This window comes from Haliaeetus leucocephalus, unplaced genomic scaffold (assembly GCF_000737465.1).
Source record: "Haliaeetus leucocephalus isolate CR32 unplaced genomic scaffold, Haliaeetus_leucocephalus-4.0 Scaffold752, whole genome shotgun sequence".
NCBI classification, from domain to species: domain Eukaryota; kingdom Metazoa; phylum Chordata; class Aves; order Accipitriformes; family Accipitridae; genus Haliaeetus; species Haliaeetus leucocephalus.
Genome location: NW_010973188.1, coordinates 1596370 through 1622340, shown reverse-complemented (window position 1 = coordinate 1622340; position 25971 = coordinate 1596370). Strand labels below are relative to the sequence as shown.

Here is a 25971-nt window from a genome sequence, read left to right as displayed (position 1 = left end):
TTTGAGCTGTCCAGTAGCTTATGATGTGCTGTTCAGGACTGACAAAGCATCAGAGCTGACACAGTATCATTCAAGCAGGATAATGTACTAAGACTGCAATTTATACCACACTGTAATATGAGTCTCTAACAGAGCAAATGTAATATTCACCATGATATGACAGTCATCTCAAAGGCCAGTTCTAGCAACAGCTAGAGTTTAGAGTCACTACTAATCTTTGTAATTCCTAGAAATGTTATTTTTGACCAGGATTTTAGGATACATGGCTAATATATTTTTTGCAATTTCTTATTATGTACTTGCTAAATTTGAATCTAGGTAGCATCCTTTTCACTGATCCACACATACACACTTTCTTTCCTCCTTTCATATGTATTGGCTCAAATGATGCTTTGTATTCCAAAACCCAGAGTGCTGCACATTTTGAAGCCCAGTGTGTGTTTTACAGCCTTATGCTATCTCACCTACATAGGGTGACCCAGCCCTGATTTTAAACCCGCCCCTGCAGAGGATTCATTTTTCTGCTGGGATTTTCTTGAGCAAGTACCTGGTCCTGAAAAAAGCCTTGACAACAGCATCAGCAATAGCACTGATATTATTTACAGCAGCGCTCTGCCCTTCCATTACTATTTTTATTTCCAGAATTCAAAGTGCTATGTTTATTATGACCCACAAATCCTTGAATAGATGGGTCAGTTTTATTCCTGTTTTGAAGCTACAGGAAAAGATGACAAGACACTGCCACTCCAAGTGGTAGCCAGATTCCCAGGAGTTCTGACAAGCTCAATCTCTTGCTGTAACCAGTATACAACATTTCTTCATCCTAACCACAGAGCTATAAGGCTGCAAGGACTTTCATGGACTTATTAATGTTCCAAAGCTCTACAGTTCAGACCAAATCCGGGGAACAGACCATCCAGCCTGTCAGAGAGCTGATGATAGATAATTATAGCTCATAAGATAAAAGGAGAACAACTTTTTCTGCTTGCAAAATACGAAAATAATAAAAAGCCCAAACACTTTTTTTTTTTTTTTGACAGCTGACTTGTTCTTTTTGTCTTCTTATTCTCTTTCCACTATTGCAATGCAGTTGGCAAAGCCTATTTCTGGGCTAGTTTGTTACAATACAGCACGATATGCGTGAGGGTGAGGGGAGAAAAAGAAAAGAAAAGAGAAACACAGAAACAGGTTCTGACATCTAATCAAATCTGCTGTATTGATTTTGCAACTTTAGCTTTGGAGCAAATCAGAGAAACAACCGCACTATCACCCAGAATTCATTCTTCCCTTGAGTGAGCCAGTTCAAAAGGAGTTCACACCGACACATAAACAGGCACGCGCGTGTGCACCCTTGTGGACACACACCCCACGTAAGCAGCTCTCCGGTGGGATGTGTGGGCTGGGGGAGGCGGGGGAAGTGCTCATCACAGAGGCTGCAGGAGCCACACGATCCCCATATCTGACAAGATGAGAATTCCAGAGCAAGCCACTGGACTAATGAGCTACCTGCACTGGAGAACAGCATTTCAATTAACCACAGCGGTCCCTGCCGCAGCACCCACGTCCTTCCAGCTGCATGAACAAGGAGGAAAGTGGTAAACAGGGACTGTGTTGTGTACTGGGGTTTTTTTGCATAGGGCGAAAGCGGGGAGCCTATACAGGTGAGGAGGGCAATTCTTGCCCTGCTTTCTTGGGTCACAGTATGCTTTTCATGCTGATGGAAGGAGCAAATTGACAGCCCCGAAACAAAAGCTAACTGCTCAGGCACAGAAGAGGCCATCCCACCATAAGGTCCTTCCACAGTTTCCAGGCAGGAGGAGACAGCGCAGGTATACAAACACTCAGTATGCACCCAGCTCCAACTGAGGGTACACAGAACTGATTGAGAAGGGAAGAGGGCTGTTTGGGTGGGCTGCCACATGGACCATAACACCATTACCTGTCCAAGATCACAATAAAGAATTGCTTGGCCTTGGGAAGAGCTATAGGAAGAGTATGTTGTGTTACTCTTTACAGAGAAGTTCTTCACATCTTTAGCTTCTTAGGGGTCACATCAAAGGATCTGCCCCAGAACAGCTTCTAGCTTGCACCTACCATCCTTCTTGTGTGAGGAGTCATGTCCTCCCCCTCCAGACCACCTAGTAACCCTGAATTCATGCCAGGCTCGGCACTGCTGCTCCCTCTGCAGGGGCAATGAGGGTCAGCGAGGACCACAGAGCTTTCAAATACCAACACCAAACTGGGGACACCAGCACATCTGATGATTCTTTGCTTCACAGTGAGATTTTGCTGCATCTCTCATCAGTTCTTGGGGTGACCAAGAGTCACCCTCCCTGCCATGTCCTGCCATACCCCATACACCTGACCCAGCCTGCATTTCAAAACAGCTTAAACCAAGACACACATTTCCACCCTGCTTAAGGGAAGCTTCTCCACACATACTTACCCTCACAGAAATCTGCACACATTTCCCTGTCCCTATCCCGTAATTTAATTCCTGTCGTGCTCCTGAATGGACAGAGATAATTTTAAAAGGGCATCTTCGAATACTGAAAGAGCCTACAGGATTTTGCACAGTCCATTACTGCTGTGCTCCTAGCAGCTCACATCTGTAAGCAGTGTGTCTGGTTGGCTTCAGCCAGGATATCCGCTCCAGTCACACTTCTCTTCTTCCCAGGGAGCAAGCCTGGGAGGAGTGTGGTAGCATGCCTAATGAGTGCTGCTGTGCTGCGCATGGAGGCTCGTCAGTCACAGCCCAGTGTGCCTGGATGCAAATTAACCTGCTCCCTACCCATCCCACACCTGCCAGATCCGTGCTGCTCGGAGGACTCTGCGAGAGTTCAGCAATTGCACCATCCCGATGGGACGAGGTCTGTGTGGAGGTCTACTCCTACAGTCACAGCTCCTTCCAGGCCAAGGCATTGTACCCAGCTGCCTTCCCCCTGTCTGATTCAAAGTCTTGAAGGAGAGAGCACAGACCCCTGCATGTCAAAACACACCTCAACAGGATGGGAGCCGAGCAGGCACTCACTCTGTGGGGAGAAACCACTGCAGGGAAAGGATGGAGATAGTCACCTGAAGTGGACACCAGCAGCATCCCTCCCTCTACATCCACCTTTGTGCACAGATAGTGCCTTCAAGCAGGGCTGGGAGCACCACCCATCACTGAAATCACTCAATACATCACATGCTAAGAATCAGTTTTCTGTTACTCACAGTTTTATTGCATGGAAACCATTTGAGAGTATGCAGTCCCTATTAGGGTCTGCCTAGTGCTGCTTTTCAGGCAAAATGGTTCAGGCATGTCCAGAAGTGACAGCTGGGGTAACTAAGTTGAAGAAAGGGTTGTGGGGTGGAAATGGTCTAATTAACATTCATTTGCTACCTTTTGAGTGCTTGACTTTAAAAACTTACTAACTGTCCTGGTTTCAGCTGGGATAGAGTTAATTGTCTTCCTAGTAGCTGGTACAGTGCTATGTTTTTGAGCTAGGTAGGAGAAGAATGTTGATAACACTGATGTTTTCAGTTGTTGGTAAGTAATGTTTAGACTATAGTCAAGGATTGTTCAGCTTCTCACGCCCAGCCAGTAAGAAAGCTGGAGGGACACAAGAAGTTGGCACAGGACACAGCCAGGGCACCTGACCGAAACTGGCCAACAGGGTATTCCATACCATGTGACGTCCCATCTAGTATAGGAACTGGGGGGGTGGGGGCGGGGGAATCGCTGCTCAGGAACTAACTGGGCATCGATCGGCGAGTGGTGAGCGACTGCACTGCGCATCATATGTATATTCCAATCCTTTTATTATTACTGTTGTCATTTTATCAGTGTTATCATCATTAGTTTCTCTTCTGTCCTATTCAACCATTCTTATCTCAACCTACGAGTTTTACTTCTTTTCCCGATTTTCTCCCCCATCCCACTGGGGGGGCGGGGGGAGGAGGGGAGCAAGTGAGCGGCTGTGTGGTGCTTAGTTGCTGGTTGGGGTTAAACCACAACACTAACATACCCTGGAGGTATTTTACACATATGTAATGCACACAAACACACACCTGGTAAAGCTGCTGTTCTGCACTCATCCACTGATAGGGAAATGGAAAGCTTTATATACAAACACACAACACCTCTCCCACTTGCAACACGCTGGCCATATGGTATCTTGCCCTTAGCCTTGTATAGCCAGACCAATTAAATATAAACTGTTCAAAGGTCCCCAGACAAAAGAGATGTTTCTGCTCAGCCCAGCAAGAAAGGTCAACTCTGCCTGAAAGCAGCACTGAGCATGTCAACCCTGCTTAGCCCACAGGCTTTTGTGTACGCAGGCATTCAGACAGGCGCTCCAGTACTGTATGGTTATACTCACACTGCACGTTGAGCTGCACCAGGGCTTCCCGGGGTCTGATGTTAAAGCCATTGTATCTGGCTGTCTGACACTTATAGGTCCCGCTCATTTCTCGGCTCACGCTCTCCAGGCGCAGCTTCCCATCATATGTCTCCATCGTCATTGTCCCTGAAGGCATGGGGGTTTCCTTATCTACCCGGGACCAGATGATGGGTGGCTTGGGCTTCCCTCGAACCTCACACTGCAGCTCAGCCCTGGAGCCCTCCCGGACGGTGATGGTGGACTGACCCTTAGGGACACTAATGGTTGGTGGCACTAAAAGGGAGACAAGAAGGGAATTGTTTTACACTGAGTTTCCAGTGAGCAAGGAACATTCTTGAGATGCTTGTGTTTGAGTCACACCAACAGCCCTGAAATCCAAAGGTTTTCACTTGACACACGGCAACCCCCTACAGGAACACGCTGCCCATGTAAGTCATCCTACAGGGTCTGGAGCTGCAGGGTACCAAGGAAGATTCCAGATTCTCCAACAATGTATCCCAACACCAATGGCAAGTACCAGCTGTATTGGGACATTCCCTCAGCTCCCATCCCTCTGGCTGCAAAATGCTGTCCAGCAGCAGGGCTAGCACCGAGGAACCCAAAGGCAAAAGCCTCTTTGATCCATTTCTCAATTTCTGGTCAGTGAATTTCCCAAGTGGAACTGAAGACTTTTGGCCAAGAAATAAAAGTTGTATCTGCCAAGGTGTCTAGTCCCCTTATCCAGGTTAGACCAAAACCGAGACTTAGAGGATTAGTGCTTGTAGATAGCATCTCCAGCCTTATCAGACATCCAGGATCCCTGTTTGCTCCTAAACCACAGCAGGGAGCCAGCTCTATTAAGTGTCTTTGCTTACTTTACATTGTGAGTCACAGTACACTGGTTATCTCTGGCTAACTTGAGTGAGAGATGGGTCCCAGCAAAGATCAATTCTGGCATCCCTTCTAGGCTGGGAAGAGCTCACCCAGCAGAACTGCGTCTGAGCTGGGGCTAGAGCTGGAGGCATAGTAACACTCAAGAAATACACAGCTATCAACTGACAACCGCCCCCCCCCCCAACCTTTGCTGATAAACAAAGTTCAAAAGAAACCCAATGACTACAGCTAAAGGGTGCAGAGGTGTCCATGGGAAGAGGTTTGTTGTTCACATCTCCAACTCTACCAGGAACCCAGGAAGGGAATGTTTGTGCTAAAACCCATGTAATATTGACATTTTATTTGTATTAGGCTTCAGATTTAACAGTACAACTGAGGTAAATATGGCCACGGTCATTTTCTGAAAGCTCCTTTTTCAGCCCTTCCTGCTGAAAGCGGTGACACTTGGATTGACACTTCCATAACTGCAACGGCCACGTACTGCGTTTCCATTTAAATCAAAGTTTAGAACTACAGAGGCTGTAACAAGCTGGTCTAACCAATGTTAGCTCAATTCAACTCCAGCAAAGGAGAGTGTGCTACAGCAATTGTACACGTTACAGCTCATAGCTGCTTTATGAGCAAATTTAGGATGGCTCCAGCCCAATCTCCCATCTGCAGTGACCTCCCTATGCAAGAGGGAGGACACATTTTCAATTTTCAGGTCTCCTGTGGGCTGGGGAATCTCATCACACCCTGTCCCACACAGCACGAAGGGATGACAGCACTCTTGGTGCCCGAAACTGCCAGAAGCTGCTCACCTGGCGAGAGGCAATTTTCTCCATAGGGAAAAACTGTAAATTGCATTTGAAGATTTTTTTTTTTAATTAAAGCTATCTCCTCAGAGCCGCTCAGTGGATGCAGCCACCTTGCGAGCTCAGGCTTTGCTCAGTGGGGAAACGTGGAGCCACCGCTACCGCCTTCCTGCTCTGATCCTGCGGTCTGGGAAAAACCTGCTGGGTTTTTATGTGGGAACCACATATCAGAGGTGGCTCATTGCTGTTCGTGGGGATGCCGCATGCTGGACAGCCTTGGCTGCTGCATGGAGGGTTGCCCTGGCACGGATGGCCTTTTTCACTCCCTGGGTCACAAAACGGTCCTGCTGGCCCAGGCTGCCAAAGAGAGGCTTCAAAACACCCCAGGCTGCCTTCCTGCCCTTCCCCACCAGCAGGCACCCACACGAGCATGTGGGGCTCACCCTCCACTTGACAGGCCACCACAGATACCTCCTTCCTTTAAGGCAGCAACCGGCTGGTGCTTGGACAAACACCTCCACCAACAGACACTGCCCAACCTTTTGGTGGGATCATCCAGTGTCTCCCAGCCCTTCGCAACCTCCTACCCTTGCAGTCTTAAACACAACTGCACTCTGCCATCTAGTGATCTTGGGCAAAAAAGATTGCTCCTGGTGGCAGCAGACATACAAGGTCAGGAGAGCCAGCTTTGCACCAGGATTGTGGGGTTCCCCCTGTTTTGCTCCCTGCTGGTACAACAGGGTTGGTGTCTGCTGACACGGACAGGGCCCTACCTTCCAGGGCTGCCAACAGAAGGGAAGCATCACCCTTTGGTCTTTAGTGGGTCCATGGCATGGTGAGGGCTCGATCTCCAGGCTGTTCACGAGCACTGGGTGCCGTCCTGTTGGGAGGAGGCTGGCCTCAGCATTTCTACTGGGAGACAGGGGCTTCCCAAAGCATCAAGAGCAGTCACAGCACCTTCTGCTTGCGGGCTGAAGCAAGCAATGTCCAGAATCAAGACTGGGACCAGCCTGGTCAATGGACCAGGGATTGAGAAGAAACTTTCTGTGAAGGTTCAGGACAAAATCTGTGGGTAGCTGGCTCCCTTCAGGAGTCCTTACCAGATTACTAGACCAATGCTGCATTGTGCTGTACACTCAAGGTCCTGGAAAGGCAGCAAGATGACATGGATGTAATGGAGAGCAGAGCTGGACCTATGATTTCCCCAGAAACAAAAAGGCAGCCCTGAGACTCTGTATTTCAGTCCCCAAGGTGACCGACAAACACACTTATGGATTAGTTCTGTCCTCACCAAGCCATGGGGTGAAGCTTTCACCCTGATTTTAAAGGGGGGAGGGATTTATAACACTTAGACTTCTACAGAGAGTGCCTAAGACAGATTGCAATTGCAATCCAGTAAACATTAAAGCTCTTCACAGAATTTGCTATGACAGATGATACCAATCTCCTGGCCACAGCTCTGAAAAAAGGGACATTCCTCATAAGCAATGCCAAAGAGAGGAAAGAGCAGCTTGCTTTCTCTTCTACTCCCTTCTAAGCAAAGGTATGCTTGAAATTTGGTGAAATACCACCGTCTTTTTCTTCTTTCACAATTTGGAGACTTCTTTGAACAATCACACTCTAAACCTGTCTCTGGAGCTTTCACTGTACTGCGCTTTGGACTTTTCATAGGGAGAAAACATAAAGGAAGATCTGCTTGGTGCATAACACATCTGGCAGAGGAGCTGTAACTATCACCCATCTCCAGTCTCACGCAAATGCTTGCCTGAGGATGTGAGACTTTTCCCCACTGGGATTCAAGACCCTCATGTGAGGTCCTTTAAAAAAGCCAGAGGCATGGGGGTGGTGGGCAGCTAGTGATGCCAACCACTCCTTGAGGTTCCTAGCTGCCACAGAGAGGCTCACCTGTCTCTGAGGAGATGTTAACCTCCACACTGAGGTCAGGAATGGGTGCTCCCTGGAAAGTAGCCACACACAGGTAGGTGCCGTAGTCACTGAATCTCAGGTCAATAATCTCCAAGCTGCAGGTCACAGGTGGGAGCTCGGGGTCATTCCGGGTGATGAGCAACCGGTCTGAGAACCTGGCTGGTTTCCCATTCTTGTACCAGGAATAGACAACCTTCTCCTGAGGGACAGCATCTACATGACATGACAGCTTCAAGTCCTGCCCTAACTGGATGGTCTCACTCTCTTTGATCACATCAGGGGTGATTTGGAATGTGGCATTCTTCATGGCTGGGATGAAAAGTGCAAAACTGGTTAGGGACAGCAAAATGTCTTGCATGGGATAGGATAACAGCTCTGCTCCTCAAGAAGGCAACATCTCCATGCAAAGTCTGTCCAAATACCTCCCCTGATTATGTTCCCACAAAATATCCCCAGGCCCTCACATGTAGCAGTCTGGGATCATTCTCCAGTCCAGGATAGTGCTACAGCCCGGGATGAGGGTGCAAGCAGTGCTAGCACAGCTGTTGGTGTGGGAGCAGAGGAGCATGCACAGGCACTTCTCCAGAACACTAATCGCTGCTAAGTATCACATTCACCCTCTGCTGTACAAGAACAGCCATGAGAAATGCAAACGTAGCCCCTCCACCCTGAAAACCCATGCTCTGAGAAAAAGAGCAACTTACACCGCACCAGCAGGTTCACTGTCTTCTTTGCTGGGTTCCCCACATTGTTGATGGCCGTGCAATTGTAGTAGCCTGAGTCCTCCACGTGGATCCTCCAGATGGTGAGGTTGCCTCCTTGCACAAGGCTATTAGGAGGCATTGGGCCAGGAGAGTGAGACCAAACCACCTCTGGCTGTGGGTCACCGCCCATCAGAGAGCATTGCATAGTGATGTTGTCACCAGGGTTAACTACCAGCGTCTCATTGACAGACAGCTTCAGAGCAGGTGGGGCTGAAAGAGTACAAAAAGGGACACTTCTGAGCTTGAAAAAGACCCATCCACTTGCCTGTGCACAGCTTCATACTTTCTATGATTTGTTCTTGAAGATGGCTGGTTTGAGTAGGGAGAGCTGGAGGGATCCATAAATTCATTACAAATACAAGGTATTTGTGAACCTAAAGCATGATCATTACCATGTCTTTAAGTTAGATCACTCTGCTCTGTTATGGTTAGGAAACACTGCAGGCAGGACCTCACACCACCCCCAAATGGAGGTTATACCTAAAACACTCCATTGCTAGTGTTTAGGATTGGAGCACAAGACAGGTATGATATTTTTGTGTTCAGTGCAGGTTCTCTAAGGCTTAGGACTCAGGTCAGAAGAAAAGCCCAGTGAATCCCTTTTATACAGGTAGGACTGGCAACCAGACAACATTTGGCAGTAGGAAACCTGAGGCTAGAGGCTTCTTGACTCCTGATGCAAACAATTTCAAGGCAGAGGGGCAATGGAAAGCCACTGTGGCTCTGCATTACTTACCTGCACTTCATCCAGCCCACTCCTCTGCAGACACCACAGTGCCTTCTGTTCTCCCTGTATTTAACTTGCCTGACTCTAGGCAGGACCTGCAGAAGCAGCACTGGAGAAAAGGCTCAACTCCTGCTACAGCACCTGTATCTCCCTTGCTGCAAAACTATTGTATGAATCACGGTCTGCTTAGGCCTTGGATAGAAACAGCACAATAGACTGAGCCCTGGACTGAGGTTAGCATCTCAGGACCCGATCCAAAGCATGCTGGGAAGCTCACAGGGATGTCAGTGTTTGCTGGACGGTTCTCACAATCCCAAGGGAAAGTCAGGCAGGTGCATGCCCAGTTACAGTCTGCTGCTTCTGCCTGACCACCAGAGCTCCACCCTGATGGAGAGGTGAAGGAGAAAGGACAGGCTCAGAGGAGCCTGCTTGAACCCAGCAGTTGTTTGTGGTCAAGGACAGTTGGGATTAAGCCACTCCTCCCATACAGAGCTGCCATCCCAAGAAGGAGTTTGCGGAAAGGTCTACCATGAAAAAAGGACCTCAGCTATCCCATGATATGCCTCTCCATCTCACACCCACCTAGACTTCTTTGAGAGGCAAAGCCTTTGCCAGGCAGCTGGCCCTCACAGCTTGGATCCTGACATGGAGGACCAGGACCTGTCTGCACCATAACAGACCATGAATAGTAGCTCTGCAGCCGGTCTTAACCTCCTTCACCTCCACAGGTGTCAAATACACTTTTCTGTAGACCTGGGGGCTACAGACCAGGTCACAGGGATTGTCTTTCATGCACAACTGAACTGAGATTGATTCAAAATGTCTAGACGACCTCCGCTTTGAATACCCTAGTACCTGGTTTTAGTTTATATTATTTCTGCACCCTTCTCACTACATCCCCCTCCAGGAACTGATCCAAAAACCTTCCCTTTGTATTCCCTATTTCATCCCATGAAAAGCCTTTTAAAAGCCCCTGTCAGCACCATCACTGGCTCCATCCAGACAGACCTGAGAAAGTAGCAGTCCCCAGCAAAAAGGCGAGGAGTATGTTTTAAGTAACAGCCATAATAATGCAAAATAAGACATTGTTCCATATTCATGAAGCCTGATTTAACAGCATCGTTATTTCTACCTCTTCTCTCCCTGGACCCTGCGTTAATGAGCTGTGCTGGATTTGTGTTGGATCTCTGAATTACAGCCCATACAAACAAGGCGAGGAGGACTGCTCTCTCCCCAGCACCAGTGCCATAATTTAGCAGCACAACTACTGCCATGCTGGGATATTGCTTTGATGCACTCAGTCAAATGTCCCCTCCCTGGTCACAGGGCTTGCTATTTGTGCCAGAGGTGGCCAGCTGGGCCCAAGGAAGGTGGCTCCTCTGCCACCTGCACTGGTCATTGTGAGGCCAGTGGTAGAGTCCTTGAATTCTGGGATGCCACAGCCTGCACTCAGAGCCTTTGACAGGTCTCTTTGCTGGAGTCTTGGAAACAGTGTGCAAGGGTTAATGAGCACTAATCAGCAAAGGAAGGATTTGTATGTCCTTTCCAAGCTCCAGGTGGTTTCACTAGCCATTATGAAGCTCAGCAATGCAATAGGTCAACACCCTGTGATCAGGCAGGACACATTCCTGTCCGTAATACGCTGTCAGCTGAGCATGGCTGACACCAAGTAGCTGTTCCTGCCTTCTGACATTGTACTGGTTTCAGGTTCATAGGGCACAGAAAGTGACAGATGCAGCATCTTGCCTGGGAATCTCCATCCATCCCCATCAGAGCCAGAGAAAGGCTGAGACCAGCCTATGTCCAGAGAAATGTCAGAGTTGGAGTGCACAAACCAGAGGTCCTGCAGGCTCTGGTTAAGATTTAGGGCTCTTGCAGTGCTTGACGTGCACATATCTGATCAACACTCATCTTGCCCAGTTCTGGGCAAGGCAACAGAGAAAAAAAAGTGACATGCTGGTGCAAGCACTGCCTCGGGGCAGGTTGTGTGTGCATGCAAGAGGGAGGCAGGGAAACTGCAAAGCTGCCACCCACACAGCTCCAGGCAGCAAGGTCCCATGATGTGCCCCAAAATGGAGCCCTGGCTGTGGCAGCCTGTGCAGGCTCCCACTCCCACTCCTGTCAGCAGACAGAGGTTAACAGTCTGCAGACATTGTTATGCAGGAGATGAATCTCATTTATTTGTAACCTGTGGCAATTCCTTTTGTTCTTGGCTCAGAAAACCTGCTGGCGGAGTCTGCTGAGCAGCAAGGGGACCATTAAAAACAAAGAGTCGCTTTCAATTCCCTTTGAAGTCCAATTTGCTGCAGTAAAACTGCAGGAGAATTAACCAGCTGGGCTGCTTAATTTTGCAGAAATCGAGGAAGGGGAAAACGTCAGCCTGACCCTGCTAGAGCAGGTGATGACAGCCCAGTGCTGAGCTGGTCCTGTGGCTCTGCAGACCCAGCCTGCTGCTCTAGAGCCACGCAACAGCAGCAGGACAGAGGAGGAGCAGGGGAAACCTCCTTCCCATTAAGGCTGCAGACCAAGAACCCATTCCCTGCTGCAAGGGCCAAGCTGGTGACACAGAGCCTGGGAGAAGGACATCTCCTTGCCGGAGACTATGACCTGCCCAAAGGCCACTGCCAGAGGAGCCAAAGCGAGCCAGCTGAGAAACAACAAATGAACTGGGAAGAGAAGCTTTCCTTGGCCTGACATGACCTGACCCACCAATTCCCCTCAAGATCTATAGTACTTGGGTCTATAAATATTTAAGTGATCGATTTCCATGCATGTCGATGCCCTTTGGGCTCTCCTCAGTTGCAAAGGCAAAGGCATCCTGAGTGAAGCTGCTCAGGATTCTGGGCACAGCCAAGGCTACAGAGGCTGCTAAAGCAAAAGTGCAAGAGGGAAAGAAAAGACCTATGGAAAAAAAGAGAGAATTGAAGATTTTTCTTTAAATATTTCCTAATCTATGCACAATACTACCTCCAGGGCAAGTAAGCCAGATAATATTTCATGTTAAATATACTTCTGTTATTTAACACAAACCCTGCTCACATCGCAATGCCAGCTTCATTTTCACCACCAGCTTTTAATACCATTTGCTAGGAACACTTTTTCAATGGTCCCTTTGAGCTTGCAGTGTCAGGCTCCACTGTAACTATGCATAAATATGCATCTATAACTAAACAACAGGAAAAAAGAACTAGACATATGTGCTATGTAGTCCAGGTTCAGAGCTTAGATAAGTACTTAAGAAGTTGGTGTAAATTCAGCCATACCACTGGCTTCTGATCTGCCTACCAACCTGAATATACATCTTTCCTGTTCACTCAGTAAAGGGGCTGGACTGAAACAAAGGGTAGCTTCCCTGTGCTTGGGTGGCAGGGGGTGTGGACATGAAGAGAAATTTGATTTTCTAGCTCTTCAAAGGTAAAAGACACAACAGGGAAAAAAAGCTGTATGAGATCCCTTTCTTCATCAAGAGCACAAGATAAGTTTTTAAAGGGAATATTCCAGCATTTGCTACAGTCTCATCCTGAGAGAAATTCAGGTAGTGGTGTGAGTCGTTCAAGACATGTTGAGAGATCTTACCACACAGAGAATATTTTTTTCTGACATTAGCTATAGTTCCCTTTCTTAAGCTCATTATTTTTCTTCTTTCTACATAAAATGATGCAACTATTGTTCACCACCTTGGGCTCAAGTCAGATCAATAAACATAATTTATACAGTATCAACAATATCCTGTCAACAGTTGGCAATATCAAAAGAGTTCTGTTTCCACTGCACAAAGATGACACAAGGGATGCAAACTGCTTTGTGCTACATTAGAGAGGTGAATAATTCAAACAACTACAATGCCTTTCTTTCTGGTCATGGAATACCTCAGGGCTGGAAGCAATTTCCTGACATTTACTTATTATTTGAAAACATTCAACACGTGTGGGGGCTTTGTGGGAGGGTTTTTGTGGGTGTGGTTTTGTGGGTTTTGTTTGGTTTTTTCTTTAATGGACAGGTTGCAGTTAGGTCCTTGCAAGTATTTGGTACATGATACTCAGTTATCAGTCAGTTATTGCAGGTCAAGCAAGAGGCACCAAGCTGATTTTGTTTGCAACTGGAGGTGTACCCAAGCACTGCCAGTATGAATATCAGTGTAAAATTTATTTATTGGGAAGGCACCAGAGATATTTGCTTTCCATAAACATCAGCACCAGTGGAGCCCGTTAGCTGGGAGGTGCTGAGAGCGCAGCATGGCAAACCAGGCCAGCCTCACAGACAAATGAATTATTTGTAAGAACTCCTGCAGCATCTGCCCCACTCTAGACTGTATTGAATCTATTTTTAAAGTCACTCTTAGAATTATAAATAAATAAAACAGTGTCTGGATTAAAAACTACATAGTGCCTCAACACCTACATGTAGCCTGCTTTAATGATCTCACGGTAGGCCGGCCAAGGCACTGGCTATACGCAGAGCTACGAGAAATTAGAGCATCCCTGGCCACGTGAAGATTTGTAATCCTAGCAGCCTCACATGTACATGAACGTGAGGTGCTGCAGGCCCTGGACAGGGTGCTGTGTTACCTTCCTGGAGGGGTAATGGCTGTTGAGCAGGCAAGGGATCGGAGGGCTGCAGGGGCCCTCTGTGTCCCCTCTTACCTGTGGTGTTTGTGAGCTGGAAGGTGATGGATTTGTCAGGGATGCTGCAGACGTTGCGGACGGACACCTGGCACGTGTAGCTGGCGTAATCCTGGGGCCGCAGGTTTTTCAGCTTCAGGACTTTGGTTTCACCCTGGGAGTTGGGAAAAAAGGAGGGGGTGGGGAAAGACACAGGTGTACAAAGCACAGCTTATCATTGCAAGTCCATAACCTGTCCCAAAGTTTACAGATTACCAGCAGCTCCCATCAAAACCTCAGGGAACTGTGCAGACTCCAAGCCCCCCTAGCTATATATAAAGGAGATAGAAAATGTTTGCAGTGGTAACTCCACCTCCAGGATTTCTCAAAACACCCAGCAACCAAATGACATTTAACCTGAAAGCACTGCTGAACAGGTCTAGGTATAATTTCTCATCAACTGCCATCCGAATCGTCTTGTGAAACTTGAAAAACCTTAAACTTCCTAGAACAGACCTCGCACTGACATGTTGGTAGGATCCCAAGGGACATCATTGGGGTCTCAACATTGCAAACCCAAAGTAAATCAGAGCAGATTCAGACATTAATGCTGGCCTAAGTATGACAAGTTCGACAATTAGGCGGTAAAAATTTGCAGTACAGAGGGAAAAAAGATAATTCCAAGAAATACTCAAAGAACTCCCCAAAACTTTCTGATCTCTCTTCTCCAGGTTCTAATCTTATTTATGCTGGTGTAAATCTAGAGTGACTGCATGGACTTTGATAGCCTTTTCTCGTACTATGGTAACAAACAAACAAAAATCACTCCCTGGCACTCCATTAGTTACTGGCTTGTTATAGAAACAGAATCAAGTTGTTAAATTAACAATAAATGCATTCTGTATATTTTTCTTTCTTTATGGAACATGGAACGCTCTGAGATGCATCCTGTGGTTTGCACACCTTGCAGCTCATACGTCTTCCCACGACAGCTTGTTGCTGTTGTTCTCCTTGTGTTTGTCTAAATCTCTTTTGGAGAAACAATTCCATAATTGCCTGCAAATGTGAGAAGGTGTCAGCATGACAAATCCTCTTGAGGACAACCTCAAGGGACTGGATGATGAGCTCAGGCATGCTAATATACAGAGAGCAAGGATCTGAACTGAGTAAATTAGAAAGATAAATACTTAGGAGACCAATAACCCCAAGAAAGTCTTGTCCCCTGAGATTTGTTGCTATGCCACACAAATGATGGCATTTACAATGTGCATGTCAACTACTTACTTACAGGGTCATATGCATCCTGTTTATTGATTAGTAAATGTGGGGTAAATGTGTATAAATGTTCAGTGTAAATGAGTTTTAAAAAACTTAAACAATAAAGTCTTCACCTCCTTTTTAATGTAAAAGCCTACCCAAACCTGATGCTGATACCAGTTCATCTCTAAGACAATATTACAAACCCCTGCAAAGGGTACTTTGTTAAACGTAGGGCATTTGAGCTCCAGCAAGGTTTTCCCCTCCCAATAGTGTTGCAGAGGTGTGTTTTTGTTAACTTCAACTCTTACCAACCCAAACTCACAGGTTTATGCTGGTGTGGACCGTAAGGGCGTACCTGTGTGAGCACAGCAGTCCTAACGCCCTCTCTCAGAGCTAGCAATGACCCATCATGGTGGGAATACCGCTTGACAGGAGCTGCAGGATGCTGGGTCATCTACACATTAATGCTGCAACATGGTGAAATTCTGCCAGATGCCTTATTTAGTTGAAGAAAATATCTCAAGTCCTAAGACATCCTCTCACTAAGCAATGTCTCCTGTTAATTACACTGAGCTTAGTGAAAGCTGGAAGAGCCCATGGTGGCTTCCTGTAAGGCCAGGGATGTCCTGGTTGCGTGCCACATAGCACTGGGACTAGACAAAGCTCTCTTCAGGGCCGAACAGCAGTGCTGACCTACAGCATTTCTGCAAATCTGCCACTAACCTGCAGCTCTCTTCTCTCTCCTCATCCCCCTGAATGTTGCCATTTGGCTGCCCATTTCCATGACCTACAGAGATGGCACATTTCAATAAAATGCGAACACAACTACATTAACTGAAAAGCTGCCTGGAGCATCGCTCAGAAATCAAACTCAGCCAGAATGCACTCAGGGCCCAGCTTTGGGAGCACAAGGAGGTGTATGGGATGAAACAGGTGCCCTGGGGAGCAGCCCTTTCAGCCCTCCCTTTCCACCCATCACTGCCTTGTGCTGCCGAACAGCCTTGCTGGAAGCGCTGAGGCTGGTTAGCATCTGAAGGACATTCAGAGCCAGAGCTCAGCTTAGGATAACGTGCCCAGAGTGCCTTGGCAAAAGAAAAATTCTCTTCCATCTCCCACTGTGTTGGCAGGCTAATTACTGCAAAGAAAGTGGCGTTCAGAGAGGCGAGTCCAGCATAGGCAAGCAGAGGCAGAAAGGATGTGGATACCTTGTCACAGGACGACAGTCAGAAAGTGCTCAGGCAGCTGGGCTGCCTCTGTTACTCATGAGCACTAGGAAAAGCTCTTCATCATTTCCCTCATGGACCCCACTGCAATTCCTGCCATTCACTCACACTACTAAACAGGAAGCAATTCCCCTGATTTACAGAGCTTGGGCACTCAATTAAGAGAAAAAGTTAGTAATGGGTGCTAGAGGAGACCCAATCTTGGGATTGTTTGTTTGGATTTTAGTCTCAGGCATGTAACCTCATCAGGGGAGCTATGACCTGCTCTCAGGGACAGTTGCCAAAAAAAAGAAGGGATTTCTAGGCTGTCACACTCCCTCCTGCTGCTCTACTCCTCTTGTCCCCTGGGAACTTGCATACAAAATAGGCTCTACCAGCCCTTTCGGAGACAGTGCTCCTTGCAGTGGCCACCACCCTCTCCCCAGCATCGTAATCCACACAGGGAAAGAAACGCCATCCACTACAGAGTGCCCTGCATCAGCAAGATGCTCAACACAAGCTGGTGGAGGTTTGGTGGGTTTTTTTTCACCTGTGTGTAGAGGGGTTCATAGATGTCAACACCATTGTCCTGACTGTGGGAAAGTGTCTCAGCTCCCCGTTTCCAGATGAAGCGAGCTGGTGGGTTGGAGTTGACAGTGCAGCGGAGGAAGACAGTCTTCTCTTGGTAGAAGCTGCCACGTACATCGCTGATGGTCTGGTGAATGGTGAGAACAGGTTCATCGAGATCTGGAAGGAAGGTAAGGAGGGCCGCAGCAGTTGTTAGTGAAGCTTGGTCTGCACGTACAGCCTGCAGAGCAGATGATGCTCCAGCTGCCATAGAGGAGAGGGGAAGCTCCCATATATTTGGCTGAGAACAACTGCTGAACTAAGAGCTGATCTGAGGGCAGGTAACACAAATGTTATCTAAAGGGAACAGATAGGAGAAGGCAAAATTCTCCTGCTCACCACACAACCTTCAGAGAATAGAAAGCACCCTCTGCTCTGCAGATCCCATGTGGTCCTCAAGCAAACTGCCTGCCTGCCACATGCCTCTCAGACCAGTGGGCTGTTTCACCTTCCCCAATGACACCCCACACCCCAAATCACTGCTCTCTACTTCACTGAGAGGTCAGAAGGATCCCAGGAAACTTTGCTCCATCATAGTTTCTTCTGCTTCCACTATCCAGTTCCCAAATGCCTCCTGAAATCATGGGGCTAAGCCTACAGCTGTGAGATGCCCACACAAAGGACATGACACACCTTTGAGTCAAGGGGTGAGAGCAGAAGTTAGGACAAGATCAAGGAGCTGAGATAGAGAGTCATCTCCTAGACAGGAGCAAGTCTCGTGGGGTGCCATGGGAACACGAGATGCAAACCACTGTGAAAGGTATGTACAATTTCTCTCTCTTCCTACTAAAATATTCTCCCTGTATTTTCTTCTTTTCAAGGTCTGTACTGACTCTCCCTCTTCAGTAACTTCTACTCACTGCATCCCCATCACCCACCCCTAAACTCATTAGATTCTTTTGTTTTCTCCCTTTACAGAAAATGCTCCTTCCAATTCCTTCACCATTCATGCACCAGATGCAGCCATCACAATTGAATCAATGGTTATCAGTCACTTCGCTTGCAAGGACACAAACAATTGCCCTGCAGGGAGCATACTTTCTCCATCCACTCAGAGCACACTGATCCCCAAGGGTTTCCCTCCTGAAAAGGGATCATTTTCTTGGGCTCTTGCACCAGACACCAATGCCTGAATATCAAGGAAGCATAGGGAAAACTTCAGAGGGGGTGGATCTTTCTCCTCCCAGAACCACTTTGAGACTGATTAGGGTTAAATGTAAAGATCCCATTTGACAAGATGGGACCAATTGGCCCCCTAAACTGAAATCTGTCCCTGTGCCCTTAAGCATATCTTAAGGCATCTGTTGAGCTCAGTTGAAGCAATTCTACATTTTCAGGAACCTTATGACCCCATCTTCAACTGCGAGGAAACTGAGGCACATGCACCCAGTATCCTCTTGTGCTGTCAGCACTGCCTTCTGCACATGTTAGTAGAGAGGAAGAGGACATATGCTCATCACCTCCCACTCTCCTGTGCCACTTAATTTTTACGGTATTTTGTTTTAGAGATCTGTAAGTTTGGAGATCTGACTCCCAGAAAGGAAGAGGGAAGCAGGGATGAGTTTCTGCTAATGTCATGCAAATAATGTATGTTCTCTGCTGAATCACAAGTGTCAGCTTGTGGATTTGCATATTTTAATGAGCTGTATGCTTGGTAGATAGCAGTTGTAATGGGACCTGAGATTTGTCTGCTTGACCACACCATAACTCAGAGATATGAGTAGAGCCATTAGCAGAACAATGACAAGGCACAACCCCTGTGCCAAGGCTTGAGGAAAAACATACACAGGTGGAAAAAAAAAAAATCTTCTCTCCATACAGTGCTGTCTCTGTGTGGCCATAGGGTGACTGAATTTTACACCAGATTCTCTTGGACCAGGACCGTGGGCACAGCCTCTCCTCTCTCCTCCTTTGTCCTTAACCCTCCTTTATTTCTTCACACTTTACATGAGTAACTCTGTAGCTACCATCCTTCTGAGGCTCCATTTCTCAGCAGGATGCATGGCAAAACAATTCCCTTACTGATCAAAGAAGATACTCACCATTCAAGCCTCCTGGCTCCCAGCTACTCCCCACACAGAACACATCTTCCTTTTGGTTGCTAAACCTTTCCTCCCTTGAATCTTTCAGCCTTCTTTTGTAGCAGTCAGCTCTAAGTCTAGCCCTCCTGAGAAAAGCTAAAATAAGACCTACGATGATATGTACGTCCTTGATGCACGAGTAATGCCACTGATGTCAGTGAGCTGCACAAATGATAAATTTGGCTCAAGGCTGCTCATGGAGATGATCACATAGGATGTTTCATGCGCAATATAAGCTTGTAAACATCCATTCTTTCTTTTTCTTTACTTTCTCTCTCTCCTACATGGAAATACTCCAAACAGCAGCTGCCTCTTTGCCAGTATCTAACCAATACTTTAAAGCCTCAGTTGATGCCCACTTGGGGCAAAAGAATAACTTGCTACACAAGTTAGTGTTTCCAGTTTAATATCCTCTTGGCACCAATGGTGCTCTCTGCACAACCTTGCTGTCTAATACTAAAAGTATGAGTGAGGACTAGCACTAGCTGTCAAGGATACCACGGTTCACATGAGGGTGATTACTTACTCCTACAAATTGGGATGTGGGAAAATAAGGGGTTTGTTTTAAAATTCTGATTCATTCAGCTGAAGGTTGCCGGGGTGAGCATTCAACAAAAACTGCGGCTTTTCCTATGTGTTCCCTTGTACCTAGTGCAAATACTAGCAGAAAATAGTCTCTCCTCCCCAAAAACCAGGTGAGCAAACCAGAGGTACATTACCAAGTCCATCTGCAGAGTAGATGTTAGTATGAGAAAGCCCTTGGCCACCCCATTAGCCCCATAGTTCTACAGGTCAGAGCTGCATGAGGGACCACAGGACACTACATCACTCTAGCTCCAGCCCACACCCCAGAAGTAAAGGGAGTGCCCTTGGGGCATAAAAAGATTCATGCCACAGTCCTGTTCCTAGAACACAGGCCCTGGCAAGGTGTCATACTGAGGCTTGAGAAAAGCAAGTCCTGTTTGCAGTGGAGAGTTATCATATGGCTCCACCACATGTAGGAGAAGAAATGGACAGAGAAGCCAGGCAGATGGCTGTGTGGCAGGTGGGTGTCAGAACTCCTCCAAGCCAAGCTATGCAATGCCCATGAAGAGATGCTCAATCTATTTTCCCAGCCTATAGGATAGGGCGCATACTACACTACTCCAATATGGGGTAGAGCAAGGAAAGAACAGAGACCGGAGCTGCTCCGAGGCATATAACAGAACTGCAGATCATGAACCTGCCAAAGCCTAAGGAAGTTCAAGTCTATGGCATACTTTGTGAGAGTCACATCATTGTAGGGCTAGACAGTAGGATTAAGAGGAAGCAGTCAGGCAACCATTTCTGTCAGCAAAGCTCTGCCCAGACTCCAGGCAGGTACTGGAGTTTTGAAGCCTGGAGGTTGCTCTACTGATGGACAACCACAGTGCACCTCAGCACAGAAGACTGTCTTGCTAGAAGGAGTGTGGGGATAGGTGGTCACAGGTTCAGGGAGAGTTCCAGCTGCTTCATCACACTTTACATCTTTTTAGCATCAACCTCTTGCTGGCTAGGCCTTCCCAAAAGATATGAGGAGAGGGATTTGGTGTTACTTGGGTTGGAGGAAACTGGAATAGTGGATAGCCAAGGACAATGGGCAGAATGGTAATCTTCCCCAGGAGAGCAAATCTCTTCAAAAGTTGCCTAGACCTTAAATCTTGGATTCCTCCCATATGGGGGTTATGGGATAAGTTTAATTTCCCTCCCTTTTGGCCACAGCAGCCCAAGAATTAACAACATTAAGACAGCATGAGAAATCTTCAAAACTTGGGGCCCAAGGTGGAGAACTACTAACACCATCTCCAGGACACAAGAAGGATGGGCATCACAACCAGACAGAAATGTTGAGTCACTGAAGCCAAGGGGGCCTCACAGATTCCTTCATGTTCAGCCCTTCGCAGCTCAGCCTCCTCAGGTGCATCCCAGAGTCTTTTGCTCTGTTTCCACCATGCTACAGAGGTAGCAATGCTGGGAGCAGGGCACTGGTTTCAGGAATGCCCCAAGCATATGAGGCACTACCAATTTCAAGAAGCATTGGTTTGCTTCAAGCATTGCCAGCTTCAAATTGAAGACAAAGAAAGCAGAAGCCATCTACAGTGCTACATCCCAGACAAGTGTTAGGGACCCCTGGCAGTGATAGACACTATGGTACCTAGATAAGAATGACTCACATGGACACACAGAGCTATCTTTTTCATGGATGGATCTAATCTCCTGGGGAAAACGGACCCTGGGGACACCACACCAGTCCCTTTGCTCCTGAATCAGGTGCACATGGTCCTAGGGCAATGCAGCTCCCTACCAGCCCCGCAGCGAGGCAGAGACATGCAGTAGAACTGTGGGAAGGTCTGGGTTGCCGCTAAACGACTTACACTGCACATCTACTCGAATGGACTTGATGGCAGGGACCCCAACCCCATTTTCTGCTTTACAGTAATAGCGTCCCCCCTGCAGCCTTTGGATCTTCTCAATCCGAAGGGTCTCGTTAAGCACTGATGTCTCTTGGAATTTGTCCGATGCGCTGCCAGCAGTTTTGGTCCATCTCACCTGCGTGAGAAGAACAAGAGAAATACAAACAATCAGTGACACAAACCAGAGATCCCAAGGGACAGCAGCACTCCCTTTGCTCCTCTTCCCCCTCCTCCCTAGCCACCCTCAAACACAGGCCCTACAGCACCACCAGACCTTACCAAAGTTCAACTACTGATCTCAGTATGTCTCAATAGACCAGCTGCTGATTCTCATCCATCACCGATCCTCACATCTGAGCGTCCAGGATAACCCCTCAGTTCACCCAGACACACACTGCATATTTACCACTCCTGCTCTGGTCCTGTAAACCCAGCAGCTTGGTTAGGTTTATACCACTGTCTGCACAGCACAGGACTTTCAGCATTAAGCCTTGGGACCCCATGTGGCTGGTAGGCCATGAAGCTACAGCAGACATCAGCTCACAGCTACAGAGGTTTTACTGCAGTCAACACTCTTTCATCTTTGGACAGCAAGGCTATTTCTGCTGTTTGCTTTTCCAAGTAAGAGTGAGAAAATGTGGTTGCTATCTGGCTCTTGCCCCTTTCCCACAGGGAACCCCTGTGTAATTTTTATAAGTCAGCCTTTTGCAGTACACAAGCTTGTACTTTGATTTTAAAGATACAGGAAAAGAAAAGAAAAAATCCCTTCAGATTTCAAGCTATCTCGCATTTTTTTGTCCTTATGTTACCTGTCTTAAGATCCTGTCTTGCAGGGGTAATGGAGCTGCATGATATTTCATGGTGAATGGTGGCAAGAGGACAGTGCTCCTAAAGAACGAATGGTTATTCTTATGTCTGGAATGAGGTACAACCCTAGCAGTGGCAGTACAAGCTTCTCCCTTGTTTTCTGCAGTCCAGACAATGAAAGAGAGAGATGGCTTTTCTCAGCCCATTGGTTTCCTATATCTGCAACCTCCCTTCTAAAGGTTGGTGACTGGTGGTCTCCCACACTGGTGCCCATCTAGACTCTGGGGCTGAGATCCAGCAAGATCATCCACCAGAAAGAAGACAGATTTTCATTCAACATTGGCCACATAAAATGGACCAGATACCTTGATCACTCTGCCAGACTTTGCCTAAAGCTCACTGCCATCACCTGATTGATGCTGATGCTCTAGAAAGAGTAGGGGTGTCTACATGCCACTCCCGGAGCACTAGGCTGAGCAGATTTTCAGAACTAATGACCATGGATTTATTTAGCCTTTGTAGGCTTATTATGAAATTGTCTGAGGGACCCAAGACTCTCAGAGTCTCCTGTTTGCAAGGACACTTTAGCCAGCTCTTTAATCTTTTCAATTTCAATCTCATTTAAGTATTTTGGCCACATTTTCATGCTTTAATGACGGGCTGACAGAAGGGAAAAGAGAAGATTAAACAAAGGTTAGGATAAGAGCTTTACTGGGGAAGAAATCTATCCATGAGAGGGAGGGCAGAGATAGGACACATGCCACGTTTCATGTGCATGGGTCCCAGCCTCCCCAGTCACGCCTGGTTCCATGCTCTGGTGTCCCCCATGCATGTCCAGGCAATGACAAGCCACAATGTTGCCCACTACCATCGTGTCTGCATCAGGCTCTGCTCCAGCAATCTCTCTGGCTACCCAGTCTCAAAATCCTGCAACCTGCCAGCACCTTCCCACACATACAACATCCTTAGGCAGGGCCAGCCCTACCACCTTCCTCATTTCTGATGTACACAGTTATCATCTGCCTATCACTGTCACAAGCCTAGGCTGGTCATTTTTGCTGGCTTGGCTGAGATCATTTCCTTTTTATTGTTTCCAAGATATGCTTTGATGGATAAACCATTTCAAATCCTGCTGGCTGAGACTCTCTCCCTCTCCTTTGTCATAGTCTCTTAGCCAAGTAGCTCCTCACAAGCAAGTCCACAGAGCCATTGATTGATGTATACAGATGCATGGCTTCTCAGCACAAATATCTTTAGCGGGATTGGGGAAGGGGGCCCAAAAGGCACATGTATTGTATTTGGCTCCCTTGAGTGTATTCTGGCACATGCAGCCTCGCAGTATGCACCAGCTGCCACCCCTAACATGCTCTGGTCCAGTATCTCTATAGGCACATCCACACTAACATTGAACCAGCCTGCTTGAGTATCTGAAGGGTGGGGAGGTGGCTGCATGGGACTTGAGGCTATGCAACTCTCTAGGGACCCTGGGGAAGGACTGCAACAGTTAGCCAAGCTCAGCTCCATACCTGTCCACTGAACTGTGACTCACCACAGCATAGATATATCCAGTGCAGCAAGTCTGAATGCCTCTGGTCAGTGGCCATAAAGCAATGACCAGCGGGCTCTGCGCTGGGCTCAGTGAACTGCACTACAAACAACTTCCCAAACTCGCCCAAGCAGGTTCCCCTTGTCTGTACATCCAGAGAAACTGAGAGACTGATGGACCATGAAGGACCAACTCCTATGGCCAGCACATGTGGGAAGCCTCCTCTGGCCTGCTCCTGTTTTGCAGTAAAAGGGTTAAAGATTTGAGGGTGGTTTGTATAATGGATTCAGTCTGGGCTTTCAGATTTTTGGGAGACTTCACATACTGAACACCACTAGAAGGTCTGTGTAGGCTCCTGCAAAGCTTTGTGGACTGTTTTCCATGAAAGTGAGGCTCGATGCTTCATAGCTTAACAAGCTAGTGCTTGCGCTAAAAGGCTTCCCTGCCTGACTCCAACACATAGGAGAAAGCTGGGCACCCCATTGCCCACAGTTTTCCTTTACATAGAGACTACAAAGAAGTGCCATGGGGAGCATGGATGACAGGCAAGACTGAAAGCTTACCTGTGGCCGGGGGTGTCCTGTGACCAGACACTGCAGGACCAGCGTATCCCCCTCCCGAATTGTATAAACACGTTCACTGATGTTGTCTTCCTTCACCACGCACGCCTGCCCAGCATGGATGATTTGTGCCTGAGCAGGAGCTGCGGAGAGGAAAGAAGAGGTAAAAAGGGAAAGAAGCAGCACCCTAGCCCCTTACATCCACTGCCCAGGGTGGCAGCCCCCATGGCAGGGTGGAAGAGCCACCTCTTAAGCCACAGAGTGGAAGAGCCAGTGCTGGGTATGAGACACAAAGGTCTCAGGAGATATAAAATTGAACAATTTTCCCCATCTCCTGGGCAGCTGGTATCAACTGCTATTTTAAAACCATTGGTCCTGTTGGGATGAGCAGCTCTAAGCACTGCAAAGCAGAATATGGAGCTTTTTGGGGGGGACCCTCCTGCATGGGCTGAGAACCAAGAATTCCCTGCTCTCATCTCTCCCAGAGAGGAGCACATGCGAGTGGTTAAAGCAGGGACCTGGTCAAATCACAACTGCTCTACACCTGCCTAAACCAGGCCTGATTACTATGATTTACCTTGCAGGGGACCGGGATAACTACTGAGCAGAGTCAGAAAGGGCCTTGAAGCTCTGTACAGCTTTTAGCACACGTCCCTAGAACAGGCACAACAGACGCTGCAGGAGAAACAATTCTTTCCCAAATTACACAGCAACCTATCTCAGCCCTGAGCCAGAGTGAACAGCCTCTGTCAGACCAGGGGACCCATAATCTCTAGGGATCTCTCCAGCTAGGGCTCCAAGCAGAGCCCAGTTACTATCAGTCCAGCCAGGAAAACAAGTGAAGACCAGTGCTGTGGAAAAATACGTGGAAAGGAAGTTCCCAGAACAGTTTAAAAACTTCATGCCCCCCAAACATCAACTATGTCCCACTGTAACCCTGACCAACAGCAGAGAGAGACAAGCTCTAGGAGAACAGTTTTTTTTAAAGAAAAAAACCTCAGCTCCAGACTCCTGTGCAAACAGCCCTTGGGTCCCTACTCCAAAAGCATTTGTGTGATCACCAAAGTGGCTGAGATGTATTGAAAGTGACTGTGCAGCCCAATGGGACACCTGAGCTTGTTCGAGGGGAAAAATCCAGTCACACTTCAAGGAACAGAGAAACCCAGAAACGTGTCTAAGAATCGGTGCCTCAGTGAGAGTACCCCTGGGATATTTCTCTGTCTTGCTACAATGCTTCCAGGTGACTCTGGAGTCACAGCTCCAGCTCCCATTAGTGAAATACAATGTAAAGGAACAAACCACTGAGGAGATGATCAAAGGGTTTAAAGCAACAAGCCTTAGCGAGCCTTCTGAAACAAGCACAGGTTTTGCACAACCTGTTAAAGC

General features: G+C 47.6%; 1 protein-coding gene across 1 annotated transcript in view; it reads right to left on the bottom strand.

Moving 5' to 3' along the window:
- Positions 1 to 25971, bottom strand: part of MDGA1 (MAM domain containing glycosylphosphatidylinositol anchor 1) — a 142022-nt gene that overhangs the window by 70090 nt on the left and 45961 nt on the right. Inside the window, exons 2-8 of the mRNA XM_010581138.1 lie at positions 24589 to 24728; positions 21634 to 21808; positions 17083 to 17279; positions 14113 to 14245; positions 8683 to 8952; positions 7958 to 8287; positions 4365 to 4658 (exon numbers count right to left, since the gene is read on the bottom strand). Of these exons, the coding sequence (XP_010579440.1) occupies positions 4365 to 4658; positions 7958 to 8287; positions 8683 to 8952; positions 14113 to 14245; positions 17083 to 17279; positions 21634 to 21808; positions 24589 to 24728 (1539 nt within the window). The remainder of the gene's footprint in view (positions 1 to 4364; positions 4659 to 7957; positions 8288 to 8682; positions 8953 to 14112; positions 14246 to 17082; positions 17280 to 21633; positions 21809 to 24588; positions 24729 to 25971) is intronic.